Source organism: Cygnus atratus, chromosome 2 (genome assembly GCF_013377495.2).
Source record: "Cygnus atratus isolate AKBS03 ecotype Queensland, Australia chromosome 2, CAtr_DNAZoo_HiC_assembly, whole genome shotgun sequence".
Classification (NCBI taxonomy): domain Eukaryota; kingdom Metazoa; phylum Chordata; class Aves; order Anseriformes; family Anatidae; genus Cygnus; species Cygnus atratus.
The window spans coordinates 16,115,630-16,130,862 of NC_066363.1; the positions used below are offsets into that span (position 1 = coordinate 16,115,630).

Below are 15,233 nucleotides of genomic sequence, written 5' to 3' on the forward strand. Positions count from 1 at the left end.
GAACACCCTCCAATGAAACCACAAGTGAAATTTGAAACACAAAACAAATATTTTTAATTTAGCAAGGATGCTGTCTTTGATTACAATACGAAAGGAAGTGAAGAAGAGGCAAGAAGACGTAATATGGGTTCTTTTATATGTTGGTGAGTTTTGTTTGTTTGTTTTCTCTCTCAAGTGATAGGGGGCTTAATTTCACATTTTCCTTCCAGAGAATACATGAAGAATGTGCAGAGCTACTGGAAATTCTGAAGGCACAGATCTGGAATGTGTCTGCATTAATCACTGCACACATAAATTTTAAGAAAGGTCATGAGTAAATCTGGAGCAGTGTCAAAGAACAAAAGAGAGTAAGTAGCTCTCTAACAGCATAAACAAACTTCTTCTTAATGGAAGATTTAAAGCTGCTCCATTGGGCAGAACATCCTCAAGTTCCTAAAAATCAGACTGGATGCGTATATCACAAAACCTGATGCAATTCATATCAGATCTCTTCCTAATGCACAAAGACTCCCACCTTCCCCTATTAATGAACAAATGAACTTAAAAAATGATGAGCTGAATAGAAAGCAAGCAATCCCTAACCCATATAACTCACTATAACAGTCCTGGTGAAAAACAAAAGCATATGCTGTACTTAAAAGAAAGAACTATTTTCTATAGCTAGAAAACTAGTATGAGCCAAGGCAATTGTCAGTAAAAAATTCATAACAAATACCCTTGGTAATTGGGAGTAGTTTAAATAGCTTGCACAATTGCCAAAGGGCAGCATTTCTGGAGGAATGAGCTGGCTAAAGCCCATTCTGCTCGAGGGAAGATGTTGTAAGAAACATAAGCCTTGCCAATCTTCAAAGTGCAAATTTTATTTCCAAATAGAAAACAAACAAAAAAAAAAAGAAGAAGAAAGAAAAATCTCAAATTCATACCTGTGACTTTTTGATAAAGGATGCTGGAGACCCCAATAAAAAAAAAATAAAATAAGGAATTATTTTAGAGTATCAGGAATAAGTTAAAGCTTTGGAAGACAACAGATCTAATGCTGCTTTTCCCATTAAACAAAACAAGTACTTATATACAATGAAACATTCTAATTTGTAGTGAAAAATACGTCTATGTTTTCACTGATACCTCTTGTTACAGAGAAATGATAGAATCTTAAAATCAAGTTAAATACTGAAAGGGTCAGAAGAATTGGCATCCAGCAACATGAAATAACAGGAATAGGAGATGCCCCAAACAAAAGCACTGATTAAAAAACAACACTAAACCAAACCCAAAAAAAAAAAACCTTTGAAAATGGGAAATGGCGTAGGATTGATAAAAGCTAAGATGGGAATAATCTTTAGCAGAAAAACTGAAGAGTGTAAGTACAGGTCACGTAAGTTGCGTTTCGTTCCAGACAATCATGGGAAGACTGCTGTAAGACAATCAATAAAGAATCAAAGCACAGTTGCATAATTAATGCCGTTCCACATGGCATTATGGAAAACAGGTTTAATCAAAATGGTAAGTTTGATGAGATCAAGTATGATTAAATATGTTAACACGGTTACCTCTGATTTCTTTAATATATTTGACTTAATCACAGATGACATTCGGAGCTTTTTTTGAGCAATATAAAAATATCACTGCAGCTTGCAGACTATATACTAGTTAACTGACAGAAAAAATACTTCTAAACAGGACATGGCCATGCAGCGATCTGATTCATCCCAACCCTGACCAGTATGGTTTCATGCACGTGGAAAAAAAATCAGTTCTGCTGAGAAGAACCTCGGGATGTCACCAACGCACAGAAGAGAAGGGTGGGCGATAAAGATGAAGAAAAAATAATCACACAGGTTTAAAAAAGGTTATGAGAAAAGCCAGGCTTTTAAGAGCACTATCAGCTGAAAAGAGAATCAAGGAAAAAAAAAAAACAGCCATTTAGAAATACAGAAGATGAGGAAAAACATGGAGCAGTAGTTCTGAACAGATAATTAAATGAAAAAGGGATTACATACAATGGTAGCTAAGAACCGGTATCATCTGCCATTACTGTATAAACAAGAATACTGAGGAGAGGAAGAAGATGGTGATTCTCCATACTGAGATCTTTACTGAAATAACTCATCCCATTTCCAGCATCTACACTTCTATCCAGGATCCCAATAGTTTTGGAAGGTTTTAGAAAAGATCTGAAATAATTTTTCAAGATTTGAAAAAAAAAAAAAATCTACCTCATAATAAATCAGATTGCAGTGCATTTTTCATGTTTGGACAGTCAAGAATAAAGACCACATATTTAAAGACCACATAGTCTGAGGGAGAGTTACAGACTTGATGTAAGAACAGCTAGATAAAGGGATTACTTTTCTTGCACTGCTTGCCTGGGCTGGTTGATGACACTGGTCTCTTCCAGCACTGCAACACATCTAGACAATGCTCCATTTTGTACCCTAGGATTTTCTAGTCTAAGTAGTGCCACATCGGGTCACAAGAACACAATTCACAGTGGTCTTTGAGCCTGCCTTATATTTTTAAGCTTCTTTTCTTTTTTATTTCTATTTTATAAACACAAGAAATACAAGTATTGACAGTTTTCTATGTTAAGGTCTGTGTTGGACCCTAGCTGGAGGAGTCCAAACCAAAAATGGACACTGAAAATGTATTTTTCAAAGTGGGAATCCATTTAAAACCAGTGTTATGAATTATATAAAAGAGGTATGTATTTGCCTTGTAATACAAATAACTTCTCTGCTTTTGGGGGCAACTGATCCTCATTTAAGATAAATGAGGTGAACAGCCACTGAAGGACTTTCTCTCTCCGCTGACTGTTGAGGGGATATTAAGTTATTAAGTTAGATGATACATTTACCTTCTTGATATATAGAGCTGGTGAACTCCATCATGACAAAATGAATAGGTCATCTTAAGTCAAATAGTAATAAAGCTATATTAAATTCAGAGCTTACAGAGTAGAGGTAGCAATAAGCCCAAAATTTAATTTTTGATTAAAAAAAAAAATCGGAGTAAACATCCCCAGAAACTTCTATGAAGGTGAATGTGGAAATGGTAAATATCAGTAGTCAAAATATTTTAACATTGTTTCAGTAGTATCTACCATAATCATCATCCTCTGTTCTAGCAGTGAGTAACTAACTGTTCCTGGGGTTCATTACCATTACCCACGCTAGCCAGAGTGCTCCTGACGTGCGACACATGCTGTATTTTGGCAGGGGGGAATTGAGAACAGAGTGGATTCCTGGTAGTACTACCACCACAGATCTGAGCTGGGAGGCAAGGCAATAAAGCAGGATTAGATTTGCATAGATCTATCAAGACCTTCCACTGAACTCTCCTTGTTTTCTTGTGTACAGCTTGCTTCTTTGCCCACTCCTGCTACGTTTCTTTAAAGCAGCATTTATTAAGCTGGTTAATCAACTAAGAGGATTATTAATTCCCTATGTAAAAAGAAAAAAAAAAAGTCAAAATGTGTTTACTTGATATTGTTGAGCATTTAAACTGTGCAGACTTTTGCTCACCTGATTAATAGGTAGAAAAGGATGAAATTTATGGACAGCGGGTATAGCAGGAGAGTAAGTAGAAGCATATACAGGTTCCTATGACAAGGACAGAAGCAAAGTAAAGGAATTAGAAAAGAAGTGGACTGCCAGAGATGAAGATGGGGGAAAACACACTCATTTTCCCCAGGATCTTGAGATGGAGTAAATCTCAATCGTTTAATCTTCTAGAAGCATTTTCCCTATTGGAAAGCCAGAGACCAAAAAATATTTTCACAACACAACAGCATCTTTACCAAAGCCAATCCATGCAAGAATTAAAGATGTTAGTAACAACATCACTACAAGTCAACACAACACTAAACAGCCCAGTCAGGAGATATACATTTTGTATGCTGGTAATTTTTATCACTCTGCTTTCATGCACCAATAAAGTGATGAACCATGTCAGCCATGATGGAAACAATTCTGCTGCAAGTTTAATCAACCAACAAACCACCTATGTTCAGGACAAAAGGAAAGAACATCTACTAAAACTGAGATACTCAAAAACCATCTGGAGGCAACTACTAAGCCCATGGCGCTTAGCAAAGGTGAGTTTACCATTCTAAACAAAGCCTACAAATAACCCCTGCCTCAGAGCTGGGCTTACCCAAAGCTGATTAAGACATGGCTTTAACAACGATAATTCTTCTTCCTTTCTCTAGGTTAAAGCAAATACAGAACATTGCACAGCATGGGACAACTGCAGCTCGTTAGAGTGGCCCAAAATGAAGCCCAGCCATTAAAGCTTCAGCTTTGATTAGAACTGGGTACAAGCACTTGGTGGCTGCCTTATCTGAAATGGAGAAAACTCTTACCACAGGAGGAGACTAATATTTTGCCTAAAGGTCACTTTTTAAAGGCCTACCCCCTTTAAGATTTTTATACACTTCATCTCTGAGTAATCTGGAATTGACTGCTCCGTTCTGGCCTTTAACACCAGTACTGAGCTGCAATACAAGCTTGCCATAAGAATTAAGTGCATTTCAAATGTCATTCACTGCTTCAGTGCTACTGCAGTGCAGCTGGTAATCCCATTAATCAAGGACACCGTTAAAATGGCCAACTATAAAACAGGAGTTTTCATTCCAGTAAGTCTCACTCTTTTGATACTAAGGAAAGACTTTAAAGTTAGTTATGTTTTCTACATAGAGAAAAAAATATATACCAAATCCAAAATATTTTTCCAAAATAAAATGGATTCTTTTCTTTGCTAAGACATTCCACAGCCTACAGTTGTTCCCCTGACGATAGAGCAATTCTTTAAATTGTCCAAGTATGTTTTAGCGTACATGTAAGTAATTTAAGAAGTCTCACATCTTCCAACAAATTTTCCTCCTATATGCAGCAATCATTAAAACAGATGCTGGACCTCCATGTAAATCTCAACTTTTTTTTTCTCCCTAAGTCTGTATCTCTTTGAGTTAATTCCTTATTCTACTTTTTTTTTTTCCCCCATGTTAAGTTGCTCTGTCAGCTTTTCCATGAATTTTATGGCTTTTCTACAGTTTAGCCGACATATAAATGATTATAGTACCTTCAGAGAGAGATATCAACATGAATACACTGTGAAGAAGCATTTTGACTAGAAGTGATCAAACCGCACTATTTAAAGTAACTATTTTAGTAATATCTTTCAACTTTTGTTGATTACAAGAAATCTAAATGTACTCTAACTTCTATTTTATATAGCTATGCTTCAATAATTAAGCCTCTAGAATGAGTTAAACAGCCTTTCTAAAGACAAAAAAAAAAAAAAAAACTAAAAAGGTGAGCTTGACCGCATTAAGAACAGTGACATACCACAACTAGAAAAACTTCTGTCATGCCCTGCTGGTTAACAATAATGCCTGAAGTGTACACACTCTTGCTGCCAATGCATGACTGGCATGTGTGGAAATTGTATTTTAACTAGCTCAAAACACAGTAGTCAATTCAGATCCTGCACTTTTATTGCAAATTCAGCAACAGCAAGCAGTAAGATTCTTAAAGTACACTGTAGTCTCAAAGCTCTTCTACAAGTAGGTACTTCAGTGGCATGCTGCTTTGTGGTCCTCACAGGGTAATAGCCACCACACTGAAGACTTATAGATAGTAATATTTCCAGATGTAAGGACATCTGACAGTGATGTGTTGACAGCAGTGTGGTCAACTTGGACAAAGCTTTACATTATTTGTCACGAACATAATGAATCAGCATCACAAATATCAATATGGTTGTGTGTCTGACAAGACTACTGACATTTTTTTCTTATATATCCAAGATTCCACCCACATTTTGGCAGAAGTGCAAAAATCCTCTGGCTCAGGCTCTAAATGGCCAAGAGCTAACATGAACCAACACAGTGGGTGACCCTGTGTCACAGAAGCTCCCACTGCTAGCATTGTCACATCAAAGCTCATACCCTTCAAGCACTTCATGCTCTCTTACTTTAAAAGCCTAACTTGTGCTGTGCTGAGTGATGTTGCTGCACATGGTAACACAACAGGGAGGATATGGGGGCCAGGGAGTAAAAAGAGAGAACAAAGGTTTCATCTCTGCCTAAATCTTGGCAGCTACTTAAAACTTTTTCTCAGCCCCATTGTCTTCAGCTTCAGAACATTTGTAACCTGATCTCAACAGCTGTCATTTTGAAGACTAGCCTGTTAAAAATGTGACCACAATTTTGCTTTCCTCAGTGAAACTATTTGTGTTTTAGGACATCTTCAAACTAGCGACTGAATTTGTGAGCAAGTCCACACAGCAAATAGAAAACAAAACCCACAGACCAAACTGTAAAGATCAGTTTTCTTGATTTTCTGTACAGTTAACACACAACCATTGATGAGCTGCAAGTTGAGGCACAGATTTATCCCCAATAAGAACAGACTGTAACAACACCTTTTTTGTAATATACTGATGGAAGAAGTAGTCTTTTTATTGTTTGCTTACCTATACTATTCAATAGAAGCAGTATTTTCACAACTAAATGATTAGATCCCAAGATTATTGTTCCCAGTGGTAAAATTTATAATACAAATTTTATCTTCACTTGTCCTCTGTGGAAATATTCCTTGAAAAATTAAATGCTTTTGGAACAGCCATTTTATCTAACACTGTAATTTCTGAAATACTAGACTCAGTAGAGAAGCGAATCTACATTAGTTGGAACTGGGAGTCCATTCTTGAAGCAAATCTCTCAGTAATCCATCCATACCTTTCTACCCATCTCCTGCTCTACTCACTAACACCGACAAGACAGATAAAATCCTTGTCCAGGAGGTTCTGGCTATCCACAAACACCAAAGATCATGCAAGATAATCAAAGGACGAACGACTCATGAATGCTCTGATACCTGCATTTCCTTAGTGCTTCTAGGATCCAAAATTATCGCTCAAAATAAGCACATGCACAGAGGCAACACACCTTTAGGAACATGAAATTCTTCCAAGGTCACCCTTACTAAAGAAAACACTTCAAGTCTTAAGCCAGTTTCTCATACATTGGTGCGTGTGTAGGAGAACCTTAATCATTATACCTGTAAACATTCCAGAAGCCTTACAGGCCCACTTACTGCTCCACAATCTGCTGATGTAAAGGCATTCTAACCAATATTGTATGCACCAAGACAGTGAAGGCATTCTTGTTTAAAGAGCTCTCATGTTGGGAGAATTGTGTTTTAAACATGCCTTTAAACAAAAGGAGTAGCAAGAGCTAGTAGCTAATATTAGGCATGCCTGTCTTGTTGGATGCATCATCAAAGCTGAAGCAATTCAAGCAATAAGTTTTTTCAAAAAAAGGATAGAATTACCTTCTTCAACAGCTGCTCAACTTCTTGCATTTGTGCACTACGATCAGTGGCAGACACTTTTGCATACTCTTGCTTTTTGCTGAGCCTGCTCTTCCAATCCTCTTCACCACTCTTCTTCAGCAATGCCAACCTAGAAGAAAAAACATGCCAACATAGTATCTTTACCTCCCATTATCCTTAGAAATTACCCTTAGTACCTCACTAATGATGCATTCAAGAAAATCTGAAATTAAGTTTTCTAGCTAACCATAGTTATTTACATTTCATACACATATACAAAGCTCACCAATGAACAACAAGCCTTTACTGAACATGTCGAATGGGAATCATCTGACAAAACACAGACATCTAGTCTGTGACAAGCACTCCAGTTAATTTGTACAGTCAGTGCAAATTGCCAATACAGTCAAGGGAGGCCAAGGTATAATGAAGATCATCCTGAAGTAGATATAAAAACAGGTTAGATGAATCACTGCTCTCTTCCCCTCCTTGTCGATAAGGCACAGAGATTGACTAGCTCAGCTATGGATGCTTCTGTTGTAGATGTCCGAAGTTAATGAGATGAATCCTATCACTGCTGTTTATTGTAGTCATTAAAAAAAATAAAATTTATTTCCTTTAAAACCCAAGAAGGAAGAGGTTTATTAAGAGCAGGCAGCCATCAATTAGGTCTCATCAGGCACATCAAATGATAACTTTGCAGTTAATGTTTGGACTACAGCTCTGATGACTGAAGTTACTATCAGACTGCTAGGGATCATTTAGTATCTCCTTGGTCATTTCAGGCATTGCTGTCATATAAATCAGTAGTACCAACGCACTAACAACTTGGTGCTATGATACTACAGCTGTGAAACCCATCTGCAAGATTCAACTGGTTTAAAGGAAGCCTTATATTTAAAATGTAGATTACCATTCATCTCAATTAAGCAGGATCTTGTAAAAGTACTATTTTCTAATCTTAAGTAAAATTCTGAATGCAGCACAAATGGATGCTGACTGGCCCAGCGGGCACAGCATGTAGATTTGTTTTGCTGGAATTAGAACCTATCAGTCCATACAAACTCTGAGGTGATTAGTTTTGGGCTCAGGGGAAATCAGTTTGGAATATAAGGTCCACAGAGACATGATCTTCAGCTTACCTCCCTCAGAAACTAATATTTGAATTGATATATGAATTTGAATTAATATATGAATTTTCTAGCTTTTAGAAATCATTCTTAGCATTCCTTAAATGTGTATCTGTAGCAATTATGTAAACAGTTGCGCTGGTCCACTAAATCATTTTTATTTTAGTTGAGTTGTTAAATTTTGTTATATAACTTTTATTAATCTAGGGCATTTCAGTAAGATTATACCAAGACCCTTAACCCTATTAATATTTGCACAGGTTCAGTAGGCTGGCAACTTATTTCCATCACAAGATATGGAGATGTGTTTTCAGAGATGTGATTACTGTCCAAGTTTTGTCCTGTAACTATGAAAAGGAAGAGATAGGACTGTTTCAGGCAGTTGCTTCCTGCAAAAATCCAGGGAGTGTAACCGTGCTACTGACTTCCTCAAGGAAACCCAACTGGTCCTAAGGCAGTCAGCTGAGAAAAACTCAGAATACAGAAGACAGTAAATCCAAAGAATACAATGGCAATAAGAATGCTAGTGTTCAAGAAAAGGTGGCTAGTGTTCAGTTATTTCCTCTCTTTCTCTTCCTGCCCATGCAGGCACCGCTGGCAGGCTTCACGTTGCCTGGCTGCTTCGTACCTAACAGCACTGCATGGGTAGGGGTGAAGAGGACTCAGGATAAAGAATTGAGGCTATGGTCATTGCTTCCAGCACGTATACAAGATTTCACTGCCCAGAACTTATCTTCTGGAGTATGTCCATGCATGTGTGAAACTGTGGAGGAGACCAAGATCGGACTGAATTGCCACCACACTGCTGAATTATCTTCAATAGTCACATTCTCTCAGGTCAGCTTTGCTTAGAAATGATATGCACTAATTGAAGCTGTAAGGCGTTTTGGTCAGCTTTAGCCTAAAATGGGTTTGTTTTTAAAAATGTCCATAGCTGCACAGCATAGTAGGCAGAAAAGATCTGCCCTGTTTTTGACCCTGCAGTTTGACATTACTGCAGGGTATTTGCCCTAGACCTTTGGCCCAAACAGCTTGGCAGATCAGAAAGGGAAAATCTCTAATTCTGAGACTGTTTCTGTGTCTCTGGAGACTGTTCTCTTCTTCATCGTAAGGATGGATTCATCCCCTCCACTTGTATATGCAATGAAAGAACTCATTCCTACAGTAAGGTCATGTGTCTGTCTGCCTCAAGCGATTAAATAACACCTTTAAAGAGATAAGCATGCCCAGCATGCCCTTGAAAACTTCACTGCTGCGCAAAACCTAAAGCCGTGCATTTGTCTCGAACCATGGAAACAGCAATAAATACAGGCCACCTTGACTCAGCAGCCTTTGAAGGGCATCCTTTTGTATAAATAAAGATGCAAGAAATGCTGAATTGGATCACCCAAGCAGGCCCACCAGATCAGTAGCTTTACTCTGAGAGTATAGAGCAGCTGATTCTTTGGGAAGTTTGAAAAACAATAAAAAAATTGTGATCTAACGTTTGGATTTATTTAAGGCCTGCTTCCTACTAGTTTCATTGCATCTCTAGTTTGATTCATTATTCACCTTCATAGTTCTTTTCATACAACTTCCTCCTTTGCATCCCAAAGTTCATTTTCCAATCTGAAAAATCAGTATAACACTGTTCTCGGAAGGAACATCTTTACTATTTATCTGCCCATCTTTGTCAGCTTGCTCAGTGTCTTTTTTTTTTTTTTTTACCTGCTACTCAGGTACTCAGATAGAATGATCCAGAGGTGTTGGGATAGAGTCAAAGTAAAAGGTTTCACAGCTGAAGGAAAAATGTCAGATTAGTACTGAGGGGAAATACAAGCAAGATTCGAACAGTGGTTTTGCCTAAATAAGGAGCATTGTCTGGCAAAAGCCCAGGCAAAAATGAAACAAAAAAAAAGACATCTTTCTTCTGTGGCAATATTTTAGTGTCTTTGCTGCTAGCGTCATCGTTGAGATGACATGAACTGGACACGGGTTTGGCTTTCACATGGACTCCATCGGCTGCACTTGACCAGTTCTTTTTAGCTGCCTTTCAGCTGCCTGGAGGCCAATTTGAGTGCAATAACTACAGAAAGGAAGCCGATGGTCAAAGAGTTCATAAATTCACTATATATGTGTACTAGCCTCCAGAAGGTCTTGTTCAGGCATCCATTCACCAAAAAAGGTTGAAACTAAATTTTAGATTGGGTTTGTCCTGACAAGGACTAGATGAAGGCTGGAGGTCCACCAGCTACTTATCTGTAGTTTTTGAAAATGGTGTTCATGGTGCACAGCTGACTTCTGAAGAGGAGCAGGCAGGGTGGCTTTTGAGAAACTCTGGTCTCTGTAAATGTACAAATACAGGTAGCTAGATGTAAATGACACTCTGTTCAAAGTCCTCCAAGACATTCCTCTTCCTGAAGGCCTCTCCCAAACTCCTAATTTGTCTGGCTGAATACAAGACAATTATAAAAAGGTTTCCAGCGCTCATATATAACACATCAGTGGATTGGCCCTGTCTGTCTAACAAAAAACACAGCCTACTGTAAGATATGAGCCTTTGCTCCCTCTCACCTCCAAGTGTCATGTTTGCAGAAGAGAGGATAGGCATATTTTCTTTCTTGAAAAATCATGGTTTTCATTCTTCCATAAAATATAGGTAATTTTGAAAATGCTAGGTATACACTCACCCCACAAGGATAATACTACTTCAGTGAAATAAGTCTTTGTGGAAAATCACTTTCATCCAGACCAACATGCATGCATCCTGCCCAAATATCATTACATCTGTGGAAAAGCTGTTCTTCCATAAGGTGAAAGAATGTCTGACACAGCCAGAAAAATCCACTGGATGGGAAGATGAAGTTAGTGAATGTAAAAAGGAAAGAAAACAATCCAACCCAAAAAAGCAAAGTGTAAAAGTTAATCTTTAGCAGAAATGTTCTTTGAGGTTTATGAATAGTTGGCATCAGATACAGTCAAGCAAAAGAAAAAAGAATACAACCAGTCTTTTTTTTTTTTTTTTTTTTTTTTTTTTTTTTTTAAATTCTGGGCCAAGAAGTAGACTACTGTAGTATTTTGGAATGCTAAAACGTTTTGATAGCAGCTCTGCCATTTACAGATGTTTGCAGAATCAGAATACATGAATTCGTGACAAGAGAACAGGTATTTTCTGGTGTTGGCTTTCGTATTGAATAGACAGTCTTGGAGGCCCAATGAAAGCAATTCCTGATTGTGAGTGTGATTGACAGTCTGACAGGAACATCAGTTCTTCAAGAGACTAACTCAACTGAAGCATTAAATTTAGGATTGAAACAGCTGCTAATACTTGGATCTTCCCCCTCCCTCCAATCTCTTTTTCCCCACTAGGCTCAGGGAAGGTAGATCATTTACTACCCATAAACCAGAATTTACTGGATTTAAGTCTTATCTGTCCAGACAGTTGACATATTTGCAGAAGGATGAGGGATGAAAGGTTGCTTTAAAACAAACAAACAAAAAACCTGAAATGCTAAGTACATCTTTCAGAAAGGGGACTAAGACTGTTACAGCTGTTTTAGTCACTCTGCTCTCCTTATATTAAATAGATAACAGAGAGTGGGAATGCTAAAAATGAGGATGACTCACACACCTCCTAGAAATACATGAAGCATGCTTTGGTATCTTGTTGAAAAAAATGGGTTAGAGTACCGAATATCACACCCACCTCACAAAGTGATGGAATACTTTGACACAGTGAAAGTTCGATGAAGCAGCTACTTTGATTTATCAGTTCTACCTTCACTGAACAAAAACTGAAGTATGAATAAGCCTATTTGTCAACCTGAAGCAAACCATCATCATTTTACTCACTGGACTGCTACTGCAAGCACAGAATAATTAACATTTGATTTCATTTTTGAATGATCTTGGGCTGGAAAAAATGCTTCTAATACTCCCACAAACCTGTCCAGCTTATTATCCTTTAAAATTCCTGAGTAAGTTCTCAGACATCAAAACAGAAACTATATATTTCTGAAGTAAAGTGTGAAATATCACAGTCTATCCCTGATTCTCTGTACTTGGCTTACTATAAAGAGACTATTTCCACAGAGCAACAATGAGACAGCTAATTAAAAAATAAAATTAAAAAAAAAACACATTATAACTATTGTAACTGAAAACAGAACCTGATGAAATATATTGAGTAGAACAAATGTAACTAGAATAAGTATTTTACTACTTTCATTTTCTGAAGCTCTTATTGATTATTCAGGTGGCTGTTTCAAAATCAGATCATCATGTTCTCTTCAACAGTAATTCTCATTCATCATGAGATGATAATGCTTTATAAGCATGTCAGTCAGATTAACTGCATGTTTCTGCTGTTAGTTTTTGACAGCTAATAGAGCCCAATAAACATGGCTTAGCTTTTTCAGAAACTGGCTTAAAGCTTCTTTTTATAATCATCACTCTAATAACTGTATTTATAGAGACCATTTCAATAAAGTGAAATTTAAGTACCTTTCCTTAATTGACATCGTTTTGCTGGAACTATCAAGGACATCTTCAGCTGCTTGTGTTTTATTCTCTCCAACAGAAAACATCTCACAGGAATTCTTATAAAATTTTCCTTCCAATTGTTCGGAGAGCTCCTGCAGTCTACAGGATGCCACAGCTGCAGTCTGTGAAACAGTCCTCGTTGCTGATGTGCTGGTGAGTTCAGAAGTAGACTCAACATGGTCTGCCCGGTCAAAAGAAATGTGCTGAATTAGACTTAGTGCTATTCTCAAACTTATTTTACATTACCTACACTGAAGCAGTAGATCTGTTTTTTAATATTCAAATCACAGATCATATGCTATCCCAAAAGAGAAAACAATTCTGGCTGAGCTAGCATAGAAAGATTAATTGTTCAATATTATCTGCTGAATAGACTCTCCCTTTTTGACTGAAGTTCACATGAAGCCACAGAGCTTCAGTGTTCAATACACAATCCTGAACTTCATATGGATGAGGCACAAATTGCTGCTCTTTTCATCATGCCAACAGGAAAAAAAAAAAGGTCAGATGAAAGAGAGAAGAGAAAAAAGGGTAGGGGAAGAGAAGCAAAATTTAAAGAAGAAATTAATTTACCAGTTAAGCATTTAATGCATAAGTACTATACTAGGAGAATAATTTAATATGTTTAATAATTTAATGAAGATCTTATTTTCTAGGAGGGTGTTAGGGACTTTTTTGTTGTTGTTTTCTTGAGCTGCAATTAAACCACAGGAAAAACTGCCTTGAGAAAAAATAAATGCACCATTAGAGCTATCCTGAAGGAAACAGAAGTTATCTTCACTCTTTTTGAAATTTTACAAGCACAATACCCCCGATACACGACTGCTCCTGTTTTACTCCAGTCTCCGTCTCCTCTGTAGTCACAGAAAGCTAATTAGACAGAAGGGACACTGCTTTTGATGAATACAAGCAGAACTATACCTTCCTCCCTACATCTGTTTGGAGACCATTTAAATTCAAAATGAATTAACTTCACGGGACAAAGAAAAAAATATTTCTAGCACTATAGGACACATTGGTCCTGTACCCCCAACTTAAAACAGAAAACTGCTCTGGAATTACTCGGTTTATATTTTGTCACAACATTGAAGGGAAAATAATAGTAGTGTTTCAAAAATCATATAGCACTACTTGCTATATATGTACATATGTAGTTAAAATATAATATAGCTATATATGCAGAAGGTGGCAACAATTCAGAACAAATACTTGACCCAGAGCAACAAGTTCAGCTTGTTCAGTATTTTGGAGTGTAGAGGCACGGGCAGCAGAGGAAACAACAAAAAAATTTAACTTCAGTATATACTACCACTTCTTTAAAGGTAAGAAAAATCTCAATAAAATTGAGCCATCTGTAAGGCCTGAAGAGTTACAAGAATAACTAAGAGAAAATTGTACTTGCAAAACTTAAGTTGTCACAACTTTTTCCTCTACCTTTAAGCAGTGTTAAAAAAGAAAAACTGTCTTGATAATATTTGAAATGAAGATGTTTAAAAACTGAGAAACTCTGCTGTTTGGTGAACTAGACTACACCAACAGCAGGCATATACTGCACTTCTTTGCAAAGTCTTGCTTTGCTCATCACATTCCAAATCTATGTTTTCTTCAAAGGACTGGCCTTCTTTGGCTTCCCACTTACCTTGCATGCTAGTATCCATTTCCTTATGCTCAAGAGGCTGAAAAAGTGCTTGTGAACTAAACAGTTCCATGCTGCCCTTCCTCAGGAAGCTGTATGTTGATTCTTTATGGTAGTCCCCTGTTTTTTCAGGAACAGGATGTGTGGTTTCTTCCTCAAAGGAGCTGTACTTTCTAATTTCATTAGCCTCATGTGCCAGAAACCTCTTTCCCTCTTCTTCATGCTTCTTTGATGATCTTTTGCTTTCTAGCACTTCTGATGAAGGCTGCCACTGTTCTGACTTCTGCATGTGTTTTCCTGAAGACTCTGAGTTTTCTGCTGAAGTGTGGAATCTCAAATCAGCTTTTGTGGCGGCACTCATGCTTCCATCTCTAGCTGGCTTCGCATGCAGGTCTCCAGCAAACAGTGCAGAAAGGGCAGAAGCCATTGTTGCCACTGATGTTGCGACTGCAGTTGGCAGGGGAGCAATTTTTCCACTTTCATTTTGCACCTATGGACAAACATAAAAATAAAAAAGGACCTGAGAGCTCCAAAATCATCCATTCCCAAGAAAAGTCTGTCATATATGTTCTTCAGAGCAGAAGGTATGCTTCCACATGAATACAATGCTCT

General features: G+C 37.5%; 1 protein-coding gene across 6 annotated transcripts in view; it reads right to left on the reverse strand.

Moving 5' to 3' along the window:
* The window catches only part of SVIL (supervillin), a 137,737-nt gene that overhangs the window by 24,763 nt on the left and 97,741 nt on the right, over positions 1-15,233 (reverse strand). For all 6 annotated transcript variants that reach the window (XM_035545202.2, XM_050708610.1, XM_035545204.2 and 3 more), the window contains 3 exons: positions 14,625-15,111; positions 12,947-13,166; positions 7,335-7,464 (listed from right to left, as the gene is read on the reverse strand). In XM_035545202.2, coding sequence (XP_035401095.1) covers positions 7,335-7,464; positions 12,947-13,166; positions 14,625-15,111 — 837 coding nt within the window. The remainder of the gene's footprint in view (positions 1-7,334; positions 7,465-12,946; positions 13,167-14,624; positions 15,112-15,233) is intronic.